At 47.2% G+C, this 20,606-nt stretch overlaps 1 protein-coding gene across 1 annotated transcript in view; it reads left to right on the plus strand.

Moving 5' to 3' along the window:
* Window positions 1-3,017: 3,017 nt before the first annotated feature.
* The window catches only part of LOC135913436 (probable cytochrome P450 301a1, mitochondrial), a 189,826-nt gene continuing 172,237 nt past the window's right edge, over window positions 3,018-20,606 (plus strand). The window contains exon 1 of the mRNA XM_065446008.1: window positions 3,018-3,254. Within this exon, the coding sequence (XP_065302080.1) occupies window positions 3,062-3,254 (193 nt within the window). The 5' untranslated portion in view covers window positions 3,018-3,061. The remainder of the gene's footprint in view (window positions 3,255-20,606) is intronic.

Below are 20,606 nucleotides of genomic sequence, written 5' to 3' on the forward strand. Positions count from 1 at the left end.
GGAAGGGGCGGTGAATTTTTAAATAAGAAGTTGTTCCATAAATATTTTCACAAACAATGGTTAAATTTGTTAATTTTCGTTTTTCCTTCTTGTTTCGTTGTTGTGCCTGTTTCTTACTATAAGACCACGGTGCACCCAGAAAGTGCATTAGACCGCCGTATTGCCTGAGAAGAGACCATATTTTAAAGTTCGCAAGGTTCCTTTTAGACGTGAAGTAATTATTTACTATTTTTTCTTTCCACCATTCAAGGCAAACTCTTTCGCACATGACGTTGTTTGTATTAGATAAATTGATGCCTTTTTGTATATTTGAAATAGATAACGGACATTTACAAATGAACGTGATGTGATAACGTGATAAACCGATTTAAGCAAGTGGTACATAAATAATATAATAATAAAACTACAAATACTAATTGGAATTATAAGCACATTTGGCGTTGTTAAATAGTTATTGTCCTACAAAAACGCAAGAACACCACAATTTACTCCAGGTAATAACTCATGCGCACTATTTATGCATGTAGAGTAGTTATACTATGCTGGGTGCCTAGGCACAGACGAATCAAAGCTAATGTGCCTGCTGATGAAATAGCAACATCGATAGCAACCAAAGCCTGCAGTTCTTCCATAAATGTCTCCTTCAGTAATATGGCTTGATTACGACGGCTGCTACTCTATCATTGTCTCTTTGTAATTCATCAATTTTCGCCGCCTTGTGACCTTTGGGCTCAATTATCCTGATATTGCAGTAGTGCTTATTTGAAAGAAGCACAACTTATGCTTTTCAAATAGAAGTCATGTTAGCATGAGCTTTTACCATATCATTAATCTTGATAGCAGCCTTCACCACAGTCAATGTCATATTTGTACTAAACATACGGGGAGATCATTTTATGTGTTGTATATTTAATTAAAGTCACCTGGTGCAGGGGACATAGTTCGTCCTTGGGCTAGGTTGTTCGCATAGGTGGACATTATTTGCAAGAAAAACTGAAGCGCATATTCAACTGACAAAAAGGAACTTATTACCTTCATAATTAATTACTTTACCGCATATATTGCGAATTGTAGGCGGTGAGTATGTCAGGCGTATCCACTTGTCATGGGTTTTGTGAAAGACACCCGATTCGAGGTATGAGCCATCCAGTTTGCCGTAATAATTCACTGTTCGTCCACTTCCTTTTCGCAACGTAAGTTGTTATGGACACATTACAACAGCCGCTTCGGATGGCAATGGTAACCGCAGCCGCCGCTGTCCGGTGTGCGTAGCGCCTATCGCCGGGTGTCACAAAAAAAAAAGGAAAACCCTGTTCCCGCCGGCATTCACGCCGTGGGAATCACCTACTCTGCCACTGAAGCAAGCCAGCGCTTCTAAGCATGCAGCGGGGACATGTCCTACAATGACGTCCTAGTGCGCGAAGAGACATGCGATGTAACGTGCGCGCCGCCTAGCATCGATACGTGCAAGGGTTGCATTGCAGTTGCATATTATTGCACCAGATAGAACACCATGTAGTAGATCCACAGGTAGCGGTACAAGGCAGGTAAAGAAGGTTTTAGGAAGAAAAGAAGGTTATAGAGATGTGTAAGTCTTAATGTAATAAAAGATATGTATGACATACCTGATTATTGAAACAGGCTAGGTGACTGTTTTTCATCGTCCCATTTCAAAGGCATGTCATTAAATTAACACTATCACTATCATCGTATCGTGTCATTTTACATACGCGCCGCGTAGCGTCGATGGGTGCAAACTTTGCATTGCAATTCCGTTAGATTCCTTCAGGTGCACCGACATGTAGCGGTTGGATATAGCAGTTGCATGGTACATTTAACTCTATCTGGTACACTCAAGCAGGCTATGTGACTGCTTTGAACCATCGTGTTTCGCAGGGGATGCCAGTAAACCCGTCATTATCATCAACAGCAACGTACCGTGCCACAGTTCAAGGAATGTCACATATGCGCCATGTAGTTTGGATACCTGTGTCTACTCTTGGCTACCCGTTGTGGCACCTCCTCGCAGGCGACGAACCTTAAGAAGCGATTCGTAGAGCTACGCGTCGGGTTGCAACCAAGCAACATCGGGCTCAGCTAACGCATCTGCCGAGAGCAGGACAAGCGGCAGCATACGCCACAGCTCGCCGTCGACGCCGGGCGGACAGTTCGAATTGTTCTCGTGAAGACAACGCGACGTGACTTCGCCGCGAAGAACGCCGTAGTGCGTGCTGCCTAAAATGGAGCTCCATATGGAGCTGCTACTCCAGCTTACGCTGTGGCTGTGCTGCGCGTGGCGCGCAGATCTGTGGCTTTTTTTAAGGAAAGCACGGTTGTAGGCATCGAAGCACAAAAGTAACTGGAACGCCCACGTATTTCGTGCCACATTTTAGAAGATATTTCTTCGAAACAGGTGTAACGTTGGAAATTTATTTCATGTGGATGCGTCTTAGAATCTCACCGTCTACAATTCGTAAACTGCAACTGTGTGCCGTAACGGAATTTATTAGGAAAATAATTAGTCAATTTTTCTTAACTGGCTGAATGTGTGTTTCGATTTCTCATGCAAGTAATGTCCGCCTCTTGAAGTAATCCAGCTCAACGACAAAAATTATATCTGCCACAGGCAATCCTTCAAGATTATATAAAACTTAAAAATCCTCGTCCTGTTTACTTTTGGATAGTTTACAGTTATAGATTTTCAGGCCATATTGAAGTCACGTTACATCTACCATTAGCCCTTCATTTCTTCATTGATTACGCGGGAAGAGTTTCTCGGTGCTCTTTGACTATACCTGGCCCTTGCGACGCCAATTACCCCGTCACCATCACGAGTCCGAGCACTAAACTTGTTGATCACAGAAATCGCACAAAACGCGAGCAGCAGCAGTGGTGCAGCGACATCCGTGGGACAACGTCGTCCTCATGTGTTATAAAAAGTGAATGGCCTGACGCCGATAGTGACATTCATCTCGTCTGGAAACGCGCAGCTGCCCGCCAATCTGCCCGAATGCGACGGCACTTGCGGCCGCATTGAGCTGAAGCGCAGAACGGAGCCAGGATGTCGCTCAGCGCAGCGTGCAGGGCAACAAGGCAGAGAATATCGCCTTGTTTTCAAGTTTCTAAACTGCGTTTCAGCGTCACTTCACTCAGCTGTGCCGATCGGTTGACATTCGCGAAACCCTTCAGCGATGTTCCAAAGATTCCAGCGCTGCCTATTGTGGGAAGTTCATGGATATATTTCCCTATTCTGGGTGAGCAAAATCAGTTTTGTGTTCTAGTAAACTTTTTATTGTCGGTCGTATTGTATGCATTCATGAACGGAAGTCTATAAGGCATTTAAAAATGACAACATTGAATTTATTGAAATATTCTGCACACCTGTTGTTTTTATCCTCAACAATTTTTTTAAAGATCCTGCATTTTATGCAGCTCAATTCTGCTTCTTCAGTGCAGTTCAAATTAAAAGGCACACATTATTTGAATGAGAAATCCATATGCTTATTCTTCTAATTAGGAAAATGCCACTAATTACTTCTGAGCTCACTAACTTGAGTTACCTCTTGAAGTTTACAAACTGTAGACAGTGACTTTGCAAGCCATATCCACTGGAAACGAATGTTGAGGACTCCAGTTTCGAGACATGTGTTTGCTGAGTGCAGATGAAACACATTACTGTTAGAATTATTTATTATGTTGTTCGCATAGAATGCATTTCGTTTACTAAGCAATTGGGAAAACATGGCATTGTTACCGCATGGTTAGCAGCACTTTTTTCATAGCTGTTGTTGTAGTTTTGAAATTCGTTCCAAGTGGATGTGCTGACAGTATAACTGCTTTCGATTCGTAAATTGCGATATATGGGGGAATGGAATTAAGCAGGCACAACAATGCCTGTGTTCTGACTCTTGTTGGAACAGGGTAATGCGTAGCAGTGTGTGATGACTGTGTCCATGCACATTACATCTATATATTTTATTGGTTTAAGCGATGCTTCACTGCGTTATCACTGCCATAGTGCATCACTAAAGTAAAACGTTAAAAAGGCGCCACAACAAATCTTCATACAGTTGCGTAAGATAATTTACCTTTCAGAGCCAGAAAATATAACAATCACTATAGACATCGCAATGCAGGTACAATATAAGAACTATAGGCAGTGTAATTGTTTGGAGGAAACAAGTATTTCATCTAATTTTCTGGTGATGGGGAAAGAGCAACGTTCTTGGCAACGGTAAGTTCTTGGTATTCTTGCCAACGCAAAGCACCACGAACTTCTCGCCTAGGAGCGATGGGTGAAACCATCCGGCGGCCGCACGTGGCTATACGCCGTTACATACGCGAATCTCAGTCATGTGGTTGACTGTTCTTAATGTCTGTGATTCAGTTCCATTCCTGGGCATCTGGTTTAGTAGAAATGGGTTAGTGCGCAAGTGCTGTCGCTATGTGCCCTAACGCGTGTGCTGTCACGAGAAATGGAGAACAGAAAGTGGTACGTGACACCCACGCGAAATATTTCACATAGCTCGCTGGCTTTGTAGCCAGGAACGTATGCGCGCGACCGTAGCCTAACCAAAGGAGTTGTAAATGAAACTTCAGGTTCCGCATTGCGATCCAACATCTAGTAGATTTGTGCCATATGCCGCATGTCGTTTACAAAAATTCGATAAGCTAAAACAAACAGCTCCTATACTTTTTTTTTAGTGCAACGACTGTGTTGCATCGCGTTGCTCATCAGGCAAGCACATGCAAATACATGACTGCGATGCTTTTTGAGTTTCACAAATGAAGGGTAAAAGTTCAGTAGTATAAGCGTGCTTGAATATAGCAGACAAGCGCTCAAGTTATGCCCGGATGTGAGTACCTTCAATTCAATAAGACTAGCTTCACAACACTCGACAATAAAGCAAAAACAAAAAACATCACAAACATGCCATTATCATATTCGCGTTTATAAACGCTCAACTGCAGCTCCACGGAAGGCCTTGCAGGTGCTTTGATTTCAAATGAAACGGTATGCATGACCACATTGATTTTTACGCAGTTAATGGAATACCAGTACGTAAGAAAGAACCATTCAATATATCGTACTTGTAGATCCGCATGTATATTTTCAATTGATAAACATCTCTCAAGAAGAACAACAGCAGTAAAACTAAGCAAAGAAGTGGTAGTGAAGACTAACGTTGAAGCAATTATATCGTCGTGAAGCCACTCAGTGGCGAAAGCACTGGCCAACAAAAAAGTAAACAAGACGATCTTTTAATACTATGTCAGTAACTTCGTCTTGGTTTTGTTTCCTTTAAGTGCCTATATGTGTCTTTCGCGGCACCGTTCTTATCGCACTCGAGTCTGCGTAATGTAAAATTGCACAACCCTATATATCTCGATAGATAGGCACATTGAGCTCCTCGGGGCTAACATTCAATGGCGGATGCAAAAGAAAACGCCCACCCTCCCTCTCTTTTCGAATCGTGCCGGCACTCAATTGATGGCAGAAAAGCATGTCAAGTGTGCCCCCCTCCCCTTTTCGTCCACCTTGAGGCAACGAAGGAAACGTCTCTGGTTTCACTTCGTTTATCAGGTAAATATTGGACTTCGAGCTACGGCAAAGTATGCACCAGACATTTTTACAGCGAAGCTGTTCTGGGCTAGTTCCCCAGGGTGGCGTCCGTGTGACGACACAAAACTCCCCATACGTTGGACATTCCCAAATATAGTGCAGTTCCGGGCCGAAACGCGGCGTGGCGAAGCAGACATTTAGTACTGCGCATACATGGTCAATCCCGAAGACAGAGCGGTGGAGCAGGCGTTAAGCACGCCACATACATGGGCCGATCCCGAAGGTAGTGCAATACCGGGCAGACCAGCGGCGGAGGTAAAGCAGACGTAAAGCATTCCCCATGCGTGGGCCGCTCCCGAAGCTAATGAACCGCCGGGCCGTTGCAGTTCGCCATTGAGGGTCCCACATACGCAACTTGGCTGGTCATCCTTCATCACAAAGTGGAAGGATACTGAGAATTTTGTTTCCTCGTGAAGCGCGTTCTAAATTAAAGATTTTACTGCTATTCATGAACTCCTCGAAAGGAGAGAGAGAGAAGATTAGATATTCGCGTAAAATTTCTCACAAATTTACACAGCTGGAACTCTGCAAAAATGACTTTTTCTATTCCACGGAGTGTCCGTTAAGCATGTTTTTACCATATCTTAAATCAGAAGACGCCATTCCTGCGACTAACCGAGCACATTTGCCACGATTTGCATCTGCTTTCATTGTTTTGCGCACGCATCTCTAGTTTGTCTCTCTTAACTGCACTCAGCTTTCATTTGAAACCAGTCTAGGCTAGTATTTGGGGCGTCGTCGCTGCCGTGTCCACTAGCTAAGTCCATGGTTGCGTTAGTTGAAAGCTATGAAGTTTTCATATTGTCGCAACGTCAAAAACGCGGTTGTCGAGCAGGAGGCGTTTGCAGGCGTTGGCGTAGTTCAAACCGAAAGGAAGGACCTTAAATTCCTAAAGACCGTCGGAGGTCACGAAGGCAGATCGAAGGCACGATCTGTCTCATCGACCTCGATCTGCCAATACCCACTTCGTACGTCCATTGATGAAAAATAACGAGCATGCCGCAGCCAGTCCAGCGAATCGTCGATGCGTGGCAGCGGGTAGACGTCTTTCTTCGTCGCCTGGTTTAATTTGCGGTAATCGATGCAGGATCGCAAACTGCCGTCTTTCTTTTTGACTATTAGCACGGGTTATGCCCAGGGACTTTTCGAAGGCTGTATCGCACCATCCTGAGCATCTTCTTCATTTGTTTTTTTAATCTCTGCGCGTTCCTTTGGAGCTACATGGTAGGGGTTTTGTCAAATAGGCAGCGTAGTATGATCCCTGATGATACCGTTCTTGTCCAGCGGTGTTTCTTTGATCTTCGACGTAGTCGAAAAGGAACCTTCGAACTGGTGCATCAGCACTAATAGGCGCTGCCGCTCCGAAGGCGACAGGGTAGAGCTGGCGTCGACAGACAAAGGTGGTGAGGACGGCATGGTCGTTTCTAGTAGAGCGAAACAATCTGTTACTTGGGTGATGTCGCCGCAATACACAATTGCGGTTCCCTTCTGGGTTGACGGCTTTCGTTGCTGAAGTTCGTGAGAAGGACTTCCTCATGCTTATGAGTCATGTCGAGTACGCCTCTAGCAATCGAAACGGCTTGCGTGAGCAATAGGCGTCACCATGGCGTCATCACTTTCATAATGCGGTGGGCCAGCGCTTGCCACATAATCGAGAAGTCTGCGACAGCGTCAACAAGTGCGGTGACGTAACGTCCATCCACCAGAATGCTAAACAGAGTGTGAGACCAGGCTATTTGGTTTTCCATGCTGAAGTGACTAGCGCAAGAGTGGACACTGGATACTAAAAAGGTGACAAGGACAAGCGCTAACCGAAGACTGCTAGGACGTGTGCGGCTGTTTGCCGTGCCAGCGTTTTGGGGTACTACATTCGCAACATGGGGATGGTGAGGAGAAGGCTTGCTGCAACTCTTCGCGCACGACTTCGGCAAAAGAGCCGACTAGCGACTCTGCAGGAGGAATGCCGAGGGCTCGAACCTCTTCATGCAGGATGCCCCGAATCAGGTGCCATTAAGAAGTGTGGTCAATAATCTGAGCTGCGGAGCTGATTAGCATGTTGTTGGGCTGGCGGTCAAAGTGGCGGCAACGTTGCTGAAGCGCCCGCTCGATGACAGTCGCTTCCCTGATGAATTCTTCGGCCGTTGTTGGCGGGTTTCGTACAAGACCGGCAAAGAGTGGTTCTCTAACTCCCCACATGAGATGACGCAATTTCTTTGCCTCGGTCATATCGGTGTCAGCTCGGCGAAATAGAGGAGGCGTATCTTCCGCATACATGGCGACGGTTTCATTGGGTTTCTGTACCCGAAGCTCAACAAGTTGTTGCGCTTAATCTCGCCAGTCCGAGTTCCAGAATGTACCGAGCATATGACGACGAAAATTGCCCGACGTTTGGAAGCTGGCTTCCCTATTCGTGTACCATGTACGAGCGCTGTTTTCTAGCGCGGAATAAACATGGGCGAGTTTTTGTTGGCCGTTGCAGCGATTTGCCAGAGCGACGCGTTCGTACTGGTCAAACCAGTCCTCGACATCTCCAAACCATTGCGGTGGAATATTTCGGGGACGCGAGGGTGTTCCAAGAGTCACCTGGGGAAGGCTTGCCGCCGTTTGTGAAGGAGGGAGAAGTGCCGATGATGTAGCCATGCTGGTGAGAGTCGCAACAGGAGGGAAGTCCGGGCTCAGGCCGAGCAAGCAGTGACTGAAACGGTGCACTGGAGTCGTTACGAGAGGTGGAGCTTCGAAATTGGGTGTAAGGCTTCGACCAGGGGCTGCCCGCATGGAGTTGTAGGGTGCAGCACCTCCACCACTGTCGCAACTTCAAAAAAGGGGTCGTAGAGCAGGACGCATTTGCAGGCGTTGGCGTAGTCCGCTAAAGCTATTTGCTCAAGATAACATAGAAGTGCATTTTGCTAAGCTTACAAAAACATCATTATTCGAACCATTTTAAGTTGCGACAGCACATGAACGTGTGCCAAGATCACCGTGCCTTCCGACATGAAGGATACCATGGTGTACGTACGGCAGTCAGAAATGGTTTACGTGTGGCAGCACGCGGCACTTACGGCGTATTAGGCGACGTGGTGCCATAGGCTCTAAAGCAATACAAGGATCGCGCTTCCGTCAACGAATCGCGTCGAAGCATTTTTTACATTAAAATGAGGGATAGTGAAAGCGTCTTTGCTTGGGTTTCAACATATGTGAGTCCAGAAGGCCCGGTTCATTTCTTTCCTGGTACGAATCCGCAGGAGCGAGTGAAGGACAATACAAGTGTTGATGTTTCGACACTCCAGCAGCTTTCGTTGAGAGTCATCATGTGTTAGACTGCGGCACCATAGTGTTGAGCGCGTCACCAATTTTTTTTCCTATCCCGCGACCACCACAGCGAGACATCACGTTTCCGTTTTTTTTTTTTCAGAAGCCGTATCGCGTTTCGAAATCATGTGATTCAAAACGATGCAATTGTTCAAATAAAGGATGTGGCTTATCCTTGAAAAACTCGGCCCTCTTACTACAATTACAAAGGCCGACAATCTAATAAACCAAGCAATAAACAGACATCTGTTCCGGTACGTCTTTTAGAGTCTAGCTGATGACACCGCAACAGCTAGAGAAAGCCGAAGAGAAAAGCCACCGGCCATAATAACAGTGAGCCAAGAGGCTGGTGCTCAGCCCTGCGCGAAAACAGAATCGGGCTTGGCATCGCCGAAAGCTCCCCTGAGGCACCTTGCTGGAGAACACCATTCGTTGGCTGATCTTCGGCCGTCTGTGCAAATATCACTTGTAGTATGCCAAATTTTCTACTTCAGGCTATGTGCCTACAAAAAAGTGGTTACCAAGAGTGGTTATCAAGGACCATGGCCGCTACACAACGCAGTGAGACCGAGCCGTGCAGTGAAGAAATGTTGGGCGAAGTGTTTTTTGGCCGTTTACCTTACGAAGTTTTAACCCACGTACCTTCAGGTCTGGCTGGCTCAGGCCAAGAGCCATTACGTTGCCGCTCAGATTTTGTCGCATATAGAAAAGATTGACCATGTTCTGTATGCTTCGCCACTCGCGATAGCCGCCCAAGTTCACGACCTCGTCTTGGCAACATATTTTTGTTGCAGCGCCAAAGAAGACCGCATACACAAGGGCGTGTATCTCGTCTACGCCCTCGTTGTTCATGCTGCAACGAAATTGCGTTACCATACCAACTTTCGGTCCAATCGTTCACCTTCGCGTCTACAGCAACGAACCCGTACGAGAATCTGGCGTTAAAGATCTTCCGTGGCCGTGGAACATCAGAGCAGCATCGGCTACTCCAACTATCTATGACGAGAAGCTCGGTGACAGCAAACTATAAGAACTGCAGAGTCGACTACAACTGTTTGTGATAAACGAAGACACCCCTTTCGATTTGTGCATTATTAGCTGACAGTTCTTCTTCCGTCGCCTGTCATCGTTCATCTGAACGCTTTCCGCTTCTGCCAGAACCTTTCCAAGATGGCACACTGCGAACCCCACTTTGAGCGTCGCTTTACACGCTCAAAGTGGGGACGCTTGGCACGCTCGTCGCTCGTCGCATGTGAGCGTCGCTTTGAACACTCATATGCATGCTATTTTCTCTTTTTAACCTACAGTATATCAGTCACATCAGAAATTCATCTGCCTGTACGTTATGGAAAATTAAGCCTCGATAAACAACAAATTAGTTGCAATATGCAGACATTTGGATCAGGCTTTGAAAATGGCTCGATACAAGAAAACTGGTTGTTTTTCCAAGATCAAATTAACAGTCTCGTTGCACAACTAGCTGCGACAATCTCACTCCGCGTAAATCAGAATAGACCATGGCATACGAGTGCACTTAAAGAAACTAGATCACTAATAAAGTAATGTCCATTGCATACTAAGGCCCAGCCTGTAGTGATAACAGACTTTACCCGCCGTGGTTGCTCAGTGGCTATGGTGTAGGGCTGCTGAGCACGAGGTCGCGGGATCGAATCCCGGCCACGGCTGCCGCATTTCGATGGGGGCGAAATGCGAAAACACCCGTGGGCTTAGATTTAGGAGCACGTCAAAGAACCCCAGGCGGTCGAAATTTCCGGAGTCCTGCACTACGGCATGCCTCATAATCAGAAAGTGGTTTTGGCACGTAAAACCCCTTAATTTAATTTAAAGTTAGTGAAAACAGACCGTTGGCTTTCCGAGAGAACGGCTACTATAGTCTGACTTCTTCCTTCTCCACTTCTGCCCTTCAGCCTCTCCACACTCTGCAACACTGCATTCGCTCAAATGAAGCGAAGCAAGCACAGCGATGTCATGCCTGACGGAGAACCCTTTTTGACATGAGGGACACGCGCACGGCAAATTAGTTTTTTCGGCGCCTCTCTAAGCCGCTCTCATAAGTTTTACAACTCACACGCAAGTGTTCGTGCCATGATTGTGCCCGTGATCAGGAAATGTCCTTCATATTTACGATCATGAAAATGTAAAAGCGCACACAGGCGAGAACGAAGCGAGTAGACAGGACGAGGCATTTACTTACAACAGAAAAATTTCTTTGAAAGCAAACAAATACACGCGCACAAAAACGGAGTAGGAAAGGTGCGCATGCGTGTCAAGGATCACGAGTTAAATCATTCAAAGGCAACTTTAAAAGTTAAAGAAGGTCTAACTACATCCCAAAAATATTTACGTTACTTGATAGCTGGACTTTCTTTAACTGTGGCCTTACACTCGCTATTCCATTGCATTCCTACCGTTGTCATGTCATCGTCGTGATTGCATCGTCCTTCTAGAGTCGCCACCATGTATTCGTTGTCATATCATCGACGGCTTTTTTACCTTCGATATCAGACTGGTCATACAATCACAGTGACGCTATCGTCGCCACACAGTCGTCGTACCATTACAATTTCATTGTCGTCATGCTGTCGTTTTGCCGTCGTCAGTTCAATAGCACTATTGCATTCTCGTAATCCCGACTTCGTCATACCACCTTTGTTGATCCATCGACCTACTTCCTCGCTCATCATTCTATCGCAATTACGTCGTCATGCAATCGTGATTACGACGCCGTTGTCATGCTGTCGTGGTCATTGCGTCGTTGTCACGAGTAGGTTAACGCCTGGTACGCTTGCTTGAGCGAGCGGAAGGAACACAGGAACGCAAGGTGCAGCACACACAACATTCATTCAAAATGGACTCTTAAGAACAGGAAAACACGGTAACATTCGACTTATCGCTCACGGCATGGGTCCTCCCTTAGTAAGCTTACCGCGCACACTACTGCGTTTACAAACGTCTGTGCGGCGATTGTCTATTCACTGTAGTAGGAGCGCTTACAGTACCGGTACTGTTCGACGCGAGTATCGGCGTCCCCCGGTCTGTGGTCTGTCGATGCGATCTGGTCGTCGTCCGTCGTTGTCAGTGTCCGGCGTCACCGATGCCCCAGCCGACGTGACGACGGCACGGTCCCTGAGGCGCTGTCGCGCTCCGGCAGAGCGGGGCTCGTGCCGGCTGGCGCTCCCGGTGCGCGCCGGCCCAGCTTGGTTCTCCGTACGGGATGGTGACTGGCTGTAGCCAGCCTCCGCGCGTCTACGTTCAGCGGCAGCAACGCTGACGTGTCCTAGCAGGTAGGTCCGGGCCAGCGGTGGTTCCAGGAACGTCGGACATCTGCTCGCCGAGGCTGGTACTCAGGCGGGACGTCGATGTGTCGCCTAAGATCTGGGGCAGGACCCAGACAGGCGATCTCCGGCCGTCTTCTCTTGGAATGCTGCGCCCGGTCACCCCGTCCTTCTCTGCGCGCGCCCCTTCTCCAAGATGGCGACTCCACGCGCTCGCTCCACTCTTTCTTCCTCGTCTTCTTTCCTTTTTCACGCTTGTCACTCCTGACAATGGCCCCCTTGTTTTCCGAGTTTTCGCTCCGCGAAAACTTCCCTCACTGCTTGTCACCACTGGGTTTGCAGAGACACTGCACTTCCACTTCACCACACCACATATAATTTCACTGCGCCACTTCTTCACCCATCACTGCATTTCACCGCGCTTCACTGTACTACACCACATGTAACTTCACTTCGTCGTTTCTTCATTCACACATCACTACACTTCACCGCACTTCACTACACCCACGCGCACATCACGTACATTTCTGCCAAATCTTAACGATACGTCAGTGTCAATGACAGCACCATCCACAAGACATTGTATTCCGCGAGTGTTTGAGGAAGACTCCTCAGAAGCTCTAAACACTATATGCATGCGCAGCAAGCTGTTTCCCACTATACGAACATATTCACAAAGTAAACACGTAAATGAACATATTCTGCAAAGTTAGTGATGTCCTTCGTGTCACGTTCACTCACTTAATCCGCGTACTCCTGCCTACCGGTTGTTGTGTGACATCGATACAGCCAGACAAGAAGCTGTGCACTAGTCCTGACTCTCGACGCTGGCGTCTCATCGCGACATTGCCTCGAGTAGAATGATTTAGATGAAACCAGGAGTTGGGGAGGGACCCAGCCCTGCATGCCCGGGGCTTGTCAAAGTGGTCGGACAAAGCGATGATGCGCCCATTGCTCTTCAATTCTTGAGTCCGTCTTTTCTCAAATACGCTCTGTTTGCTTGTTATCTTCGCCTTCTGAGGCGTAATTTCTGTTGCTGGGATGTCTGCTTGGTATGGGCTTCCAGCAACCAACTCTGCGATTACCATTCCTGCGTCCTTTTGAAATGGTTGCTCACTAATAGGCGTGGTCCCTAGAGGTACCTTTAATACCAATCCTTTTGATGTGGTTCTCTGGCATATGTCGCAAGATCGCACAAACCGTTTAATGTCACTTTGCATGCACGGCCAAAAAAATTGTTCTGATACTCGGCTGGTCGTCTTCCTTACTCCTTGATGTCCAGCCCTAATAGTGTCGTGCGCCAACTCGAGGACTGCTCGTCGTAAACTCGCTGGCACTACTAGCTGTCGTGGTTCTCTTCCATCGTGGGTTCTGGCTATTCGGTACAGTAATTCTCCAACCTTCTCAAACTTATATACGACCCGGCTCTTCTTATTCTGAATCCATTTCCCTAACATTTCAAAATAATGTCGTAAAGTACTATCCGCTTCTTGCCTTTTCTTCATTTCTGTCGCGGTTATATCGATGCCGGTGCCTGAAGTATTCTTTATACCGACATCTCTCCTATCCTGGTTCCTTGTGCTTTTCTCTACTGACAATATACTAGCTTCTCCGGTATGCGGATCCGAACTTCTTCCGTTGTCTCTGCCACTTGCTTCGGTGGATTCATGCTCCGTCCTACTTGTAATTTGGATACTGGGAAAACTCCAGAGGGGATCTAGATCATCCACTCTTATAACTCCTGGCACATTCCCAAGAATGACGTCGTACAGCGGTTCTTTGACGCACCGGGCTTCAATCCAACCGCAATAATAGGGCGTCAAAAGCAACACACGAGCCATAGGCATTCGCCTTACTGTACCATCCGCCAATCGAACTGGTGCTGCTGTACCGGTGATATCTCTGTCCGACACCATGGATCGCCTTACCATAACAATGTTGGACCCGGTGTCTCTGAGTACTGACACTTTTCGTCCTTGCAGCACTCCCACTACTACTGGCATCGAGGTTTCCGGGTCTTCTGACCTCGGAACTGTCATGACAGCGCCTGCCTTGTCGCTGTACTCCAGCTCCATTTGTGTCCTGTCACCTTCGATGTGACTTTTGCTCGCAACAACACAGGCAGTCTTATTTTCAGAATTAGCTCGGCAGGTTTGTATTGCATGTCCATGCCGTCCGCACCCATCGCACTTCAACGTCGAACTGCGAGTCCGACCCAAGGGACAATTCACAGCCCGATGCCCTATCCTGTCACACATAAAACATTTGATTGTACTTCGAGTCTGTTCTCTCTCATCTGGCGTCTTTTTATCTTCCTTCCCCTTTCCCAAATTCTTTTGGCCTTGGGCTTCTAAATAGCGGTCGGCGTGTTCAGATAGTTCAGCCACCGTCCTCAAGTTGCGCTCTTTCAGAAATATTGCCACGCCCTGATGACATGATGCTAGGAACTGTTCTGCAATCATGTTGTCCCTCAAGTCTTCAAATGTCTTCTCTATGTTAGCCATCTCCAACCAACGATCAAAGTAGTTGGAGATTCGAGCGGCGAATTGCTGGCCTGTCTCGTTATCGTGTGGCTTGGAGCTTCGGAATTTATCCCGGAAACCTTCGGCCGCTAGTCTGAAGCGTTGTAGGAGAGCCTTCTTTACCTTGTCGTAATCTAGTGCGTCAGTCGCTGACATCCGGCTGTACACGGCCAACGCTTCCCCCACCAGACACATACTCAATCCCGTCGCCCAGTCACTCTTCGGCCAGCCTTGTCCAGTTGCTATTCGCTCGAAACGTTGTATATAGGCATCTAGGTCATCTCGCCTTTCGTCAAAGGGGGCGATTAGCTTTTGGGGACACACTGTCGCTATTCTCTGAGGTACCACGTATGAGCTATTTCCTGCCTCTTCTCCACTATTACACATGCGCAGCTGCAATTTCTTTTCTGTAAGCTCTTTTTCCAAAATCAAATTCCTATACGCACGCTCGTCCGCATCCTTCGCTCTCTCCGCAGCTGCCTTCGCTCTCTCCTCATCTTCCTTCGCAGCCTCTCGCGCCTCTGCGCATTCTTCTCTTAATCGCTTCTGTTCCTCGTGATATAGTGCTATTATGGCCTCAGCCGACATGCCCGCGGCACTCCCAGCCGTCATCAAACGTTCAAGGTCCATTCCGCTGCTCAATACACCCCGAGGCACGTGACGAAGTTAAAGGGATCCTGGCAGGCTCGCCAATGTTGTCACGCGTATGTTAACGCCTGGTACGCTTGCTTGAGCGAGCGGAAGGAACACAGGAACGCAAGGTGCAGCACACACAACATTCATTCAAAATGGACTCTTAAGAACAGGAAAACACGGTAACATTCGACTTATCGCTCACGGCATGCGTCCTCCCTTAGTAAGCTTACCGCGCACACTACTGCGTTTACAAACGTCTGTGCGGCGATTGTCTATTCACTGTAGTAGGAGCGCTTACAGTACCGGTACTGTTCGACGCGAGTATCGGCGTCCCCCGGTCTGTGGTCTGTCGATGCGATCTGGTCGTCGTCCGTCGTTGTCAGTGTCCGGCGTCACCGATGCCCCAGCCGACGTGACGACGGCACGGTCCCTGAGGCGCTGTCGCGCTCCGGCAGAGCGGGGCTCGTGCCGGCTGGCGCTCCCGGTGCGCGCCGGCCCAGCTTGGTTCTCCGGACGGGATGGTGACTGGCTGTAGCCAGCCTCCGCGCGTCTACGTTCAGCGGCAGCAACGCTGACGTGTCCTAGCAGGTAGGTCCGGGCCAGCGGTGGTTCCAGGGACGTCGGACATCTGCTCGCCGAGGCTGGTACTCAGGCGGGACGTCGATGTGTCGCCTAAGATCTGGGGCAGGACCCAGACAGGCGATCTCCGGCCGTCTTCTCTTGGAATGCTGCGCCCGGTCACCCCGTCCTTCTCTGCGCGCGCCCCTTCTCCAAGATGGCGACTCCACGCGCTCGCTCCACTCTTTCTTCCTCGTCTTCTTTCCTTTTTCACGCTTGTCACTCCTGACAGTCATCCTCGATAGTCGCTATCATGTGTCCGCGGTCATGCCTTTGTCATCACGCTATCGTTTACTCACCATCCCAATGTGCCCAAGTCATCTTTACGCTGTCGTCGTTATGCAGTCGTAATCGTTTGAAAGTTCCCGTCTCGTGGTCGTCATGCCGTTGTTCTCATATCGCATTGGTCGTGCCATCGAGGACGTGCGCTTATCGCCATTACATCGCCATCAATGCGTCGACGCCGCACAGTCGTCGTCAAGCCGTCAAACTCATTAAGGTGACCTTGGTAAACGAATGCAATAGTACCATGGTGGAATACCGGATTATCTTACGTATAGCCGAAGCAATAGATGTCTCACAATGACAACTACAGCTGTTACATGAACTTGACTTCATAAATACAGTTTCGCTGCATTGCTCGAATGCTACTCGGATTACAGTGGACCGTCATCGTTAGATGAGTTCTGCCGTATCTTTTTTTTCACTTTCCGACTGTAGCAATCTCGATGGCACTGAGAAGGCAGTGATGGTGACCAGTAATAAATCTCAACGCATACCCTACTTCTGGTTAGCTGTATGTTTGTAGGCGAAGTACGTTGTATATTTCAACGTCCCGCATCTTCTTGCGTGTTGCTTACATGGCTGTACGTTCCTGCTGAGCCTATTTGCAGACGAATCCACGCACAATATTGGGCGCGACGGACCTTTGACTTCTATAAGTCACCGTGTCACTGAGTAATAAAGCGTTCTGCAGTAGTATATTGCATATCTCTGGATCCGGACAGGCCGCCATTGGAACCTGGCAACGCTTAACGCTAGAACATTACGTAGTGAGGCGAGTCTAGGAGTGCTATTGGAGGAATGAGCGGGCATGAAATGGGATATAATAGGGCTCGGTGAGGTTAGGAGGACAAATGAAGCACATACAGTATTAAAATGCGGGCACGTCCTGTGCTACCTCGGCTTAGCGAAGAGACGAGAACTAGTAGTCGTATTGCTGATTAATCAGGATATAGCTGGTAACATATAGGAATTCTGTAGCATTAACGAGATGGTGGCAGGTCTTGTTGTGAAAGTTAATAAGAGGCACAAATTGAAGGTCGCGCAGGCCTAAGCGCCTACATCCAGTCATGATGACCAGCAAGTCGAAAACTTCTGTGCAGACGCGAAATCGGCGATGGGTAAAGTAAAAACAAACTACACTATACTGATGGGCGACTTCAATGCAGGGTAAGCAAGAAGCATGGTGGAGACAAGTCAGTGAGGGAATATGGCGTAGGTTATAGGAATAGCAAGGGGGAGTTATTAGTAAAGCTTGCAGAACGCAATATTTGCTGATAATGAGTACCTTCTTCCGCAAGCGGGATAACCGGAAGTGGACGTGGAGGAGCCCGAATGGCGAGACAAGGAAGGATATAGACTTCATACTCTGCGCTAACCCTGGCATCATAAAAGATGTGGACATGCTCGATAAGGTGCGCTGCAGTGAACATACGGTGGTAAGATCTCGAATTAGCATAGACTTGAGGACGGAACGGACGAAACTGGTACATAAGAAGCATATCAATGAGTTAGTGGTAAGAGGGAAAATAGAGGAATTCCGGGTCAGCTATAGAACAGGTATTCGCCTTTAACTCGGGAAGAGGACCTTAGTGTTGAAGCAATGAACGACAATCTTATGAACATCAATACTTCGTTAGACAGGATACCGGTAAGCTATTGCAGGAGACAAAAGATCTCATTAAGAAACGCTAATGTATGAAAGCCTGTAACCCTACAGCTAGAACAAAACTGGCAGAACTTTCCAAGTTAATCAACAAACGTAAGACAACTCACATAAGGAAGTATAATACGGATAGAGTTGAGCATGCTCTAAGGAACGAAGGAAGCCTAAAAGCAGTGAAGAAGAAACTAAGAATAGGTAATGTAATGCTAATGTATGAAAGCCCCTAACCCTACAGCTAGAATAGAACAGGCAGAACTTTCCAAGTGAATTAACAAGCGTAAGATAGCTCACATAAGGAAGTATAATACGGATAGAATTGAGCATGCTCTCAGGAACGCTGGAAGACTAAAAGCAGTCAAGAAGAAACAAGGAATAGGTAAGAATCAGATGTATGCGTTAAGAGAAAAAGCCGGCAACATCATTACTAATATGGATAATATAGTTTAGGTGGCTGAGGAGTTCTATAGAGATTTATACAGTACCAGTGGCACCCCCGGCGATAATGGAAGAGGGAATACTCTGGAAGAATTTCGCATTCCACAAGTAACGCCGGAAGAAGTAAAGAAAGCTTTGAGAGCAATGCAAAGGGGGGAGGCAGCTGGGGAGAATCAGGTAACAGCAGATTTATTGAAGGGTGGTGCACAGACTGTTCTAGAAAAACTGGCCACCCTGTATGCCTCATGACCTCGAACGTACCAGAATCTTGGAAGAACGCCAAAATAATGTTAATCCAAAGGAAAGGGTACACCAAAGACTTGAAACGTTACAGACCGATCAGCTTACGGTCCGTTGCCTACAAAGTATTTACTAAGGTAATCGCAAATAGAGTCAGGAACACCTTGACTTCTGTCAACCAAACCACCAGGCAGGATTGTATAAAGGCTACTCAACAATACGCCATATTCACATTATCAATCACGTGACAGAGAAATGTGCGGAATATAGCCAACCTTTAGATATAGCTTTCATTGATTACGAGAAATCGTTTGATTCAGTCCAAACCTCAGCAGTCATACAGGCATTACGGAATAACGGTGTAGACGAGCCGTATGTAAAAATACTGAAAGATATCTATAGCGGCTCCACAGACACCTCTGTCCTCCATAAAGAAAGCAACAAAGTCCCAATAAAGAAGGGCGTCAAGCAGAGAGATGCGATCTTTCCTATGCTGCTCACAGCATGTATATAGGAGGTATTCAGAGGCCTGGATCGAGGAGAATTGGCGATAAGAGTTGATGGAGAATGCCTTAGTAACTTGCCATTCACTGATGATATTGCCTTGGTTAGTAACTCAGGGGAGCAATTGCAATGCAGGCTCACTGACCTGGACAGGCAAAGCAGAAGGGTAGGTCTAAAAATTAATCTGCAGAAAACTAAAGTAATCTTTAGCAGAACAGCAGTTTACGATAGGCAGCAAGGCACCGGAAGTCGTAAGGGAATACATCTACTTAGGGCAGACAGTGACCGCGGATCTGGATCATGAGACTGAAATAATCAGAAGAATAAGAATGTGCTGGGGTGCCTTTGGCTGGCCTTCTCTGATCATGCACAGCGGGTTGCCATTATCTCTCAAAAGAAAAGTGTATAACAGCTGTGTCATACCAGTACTCACCTACGGGGCAGGCAGAAGCCTGGAGGATTATGAAAAGGGTTCTACTTAAACTGAGTACGACGCAACGAACTATGAAAAAAAGAATGATAGGTGTAACGTTAAGGGATAAGAAGAGAGCAGATTGGGTGAGGGAAGAAACGCGAGTTAATGACATCTTAGTTTAAATCAAGATATAGAAATGGGCATTGACAGCGCATGTAATGAGGAGGGAAGATAAGCGATGATCATTAAGGGTTACGGACTGTATTCCAAGGGGAGGGAAGCGTACCAAGGGGCGGCAGAAGGTTAGGTCGGTGGAGTAGATTAAGAAATTTGCAGGGACAACATGGCCGCAATTACCACATGACCGGGGTAGTTGGAGATGTATGGGAGAGACTATTGGACCGCAGTGGGCGCAGCCAGCCTGATGATGATGATGGTTATATTGCGCTGAGTGTATGCTAATTGAAGTGAGCGACGACCATGAATTTAAGACGAGGCGAGAAAAATGTGTGTGGAAATGTCCTGATCCATCGGCTTGGCATGCAGATGTCATGCACGTTTTAGATGCGCAGCTTTGGCTCCAACGCGGTGTTGCTAACTTCCGAAGCTAGTCTACCCATAACTAGAAATAAACGATATTCTAGACTTTGTTGTAGTTCTCGAACCTGCACTTGTGTAGTTTGTCATGTGTTCTGTAATGTTAATTGTTTGTTTGCGCATTGCACAAAGCCCGCAAATTTCGTAGTTTAGGATAATCCCTAAGTTAGTTTTAAAACATTCCAATTATAAAATCACTGCACCCAGGGTGGAATGATGTCGCCGTTCAAGTTGTTAGTTATCACGCGAGCCTTCCACTTGAAGCTATAGACATAAAAGAGAACGCCAGCATGTTTCCGATATGCTCCACGTGCGAAGCAAGTTTGGAGAAGAAAACTGTGCCAGGAAGAACGGGGAACATTATTCAAATTTCAAGAGAGATGTGCGCCGAACCTCCTTTACAGGATATAGCAGTGTCGTAAATGTACGCCACTTGATAGTGCCAATGTAATAAATGTGTAAT

The sequence above is a fragment of the Dermacentor albipictus genome, unplaced genomic scaffold, assembly GCF_038994185.2.
Source record: "Dermacentor albipictus isolate Rhodes 1998 colony unplaced genomic scaffold, USDA_Dalb.pri_finalv2 scaffold_15, whole genome shotgun sequence".
NCBI classification, from domain to species: domain Eukaryota; kingdom Metazoa; phylum Arthropoda; class Arachnida; order Ixodida; family Ixodidae; genus Dermacentor; species Dermacentor albipictus.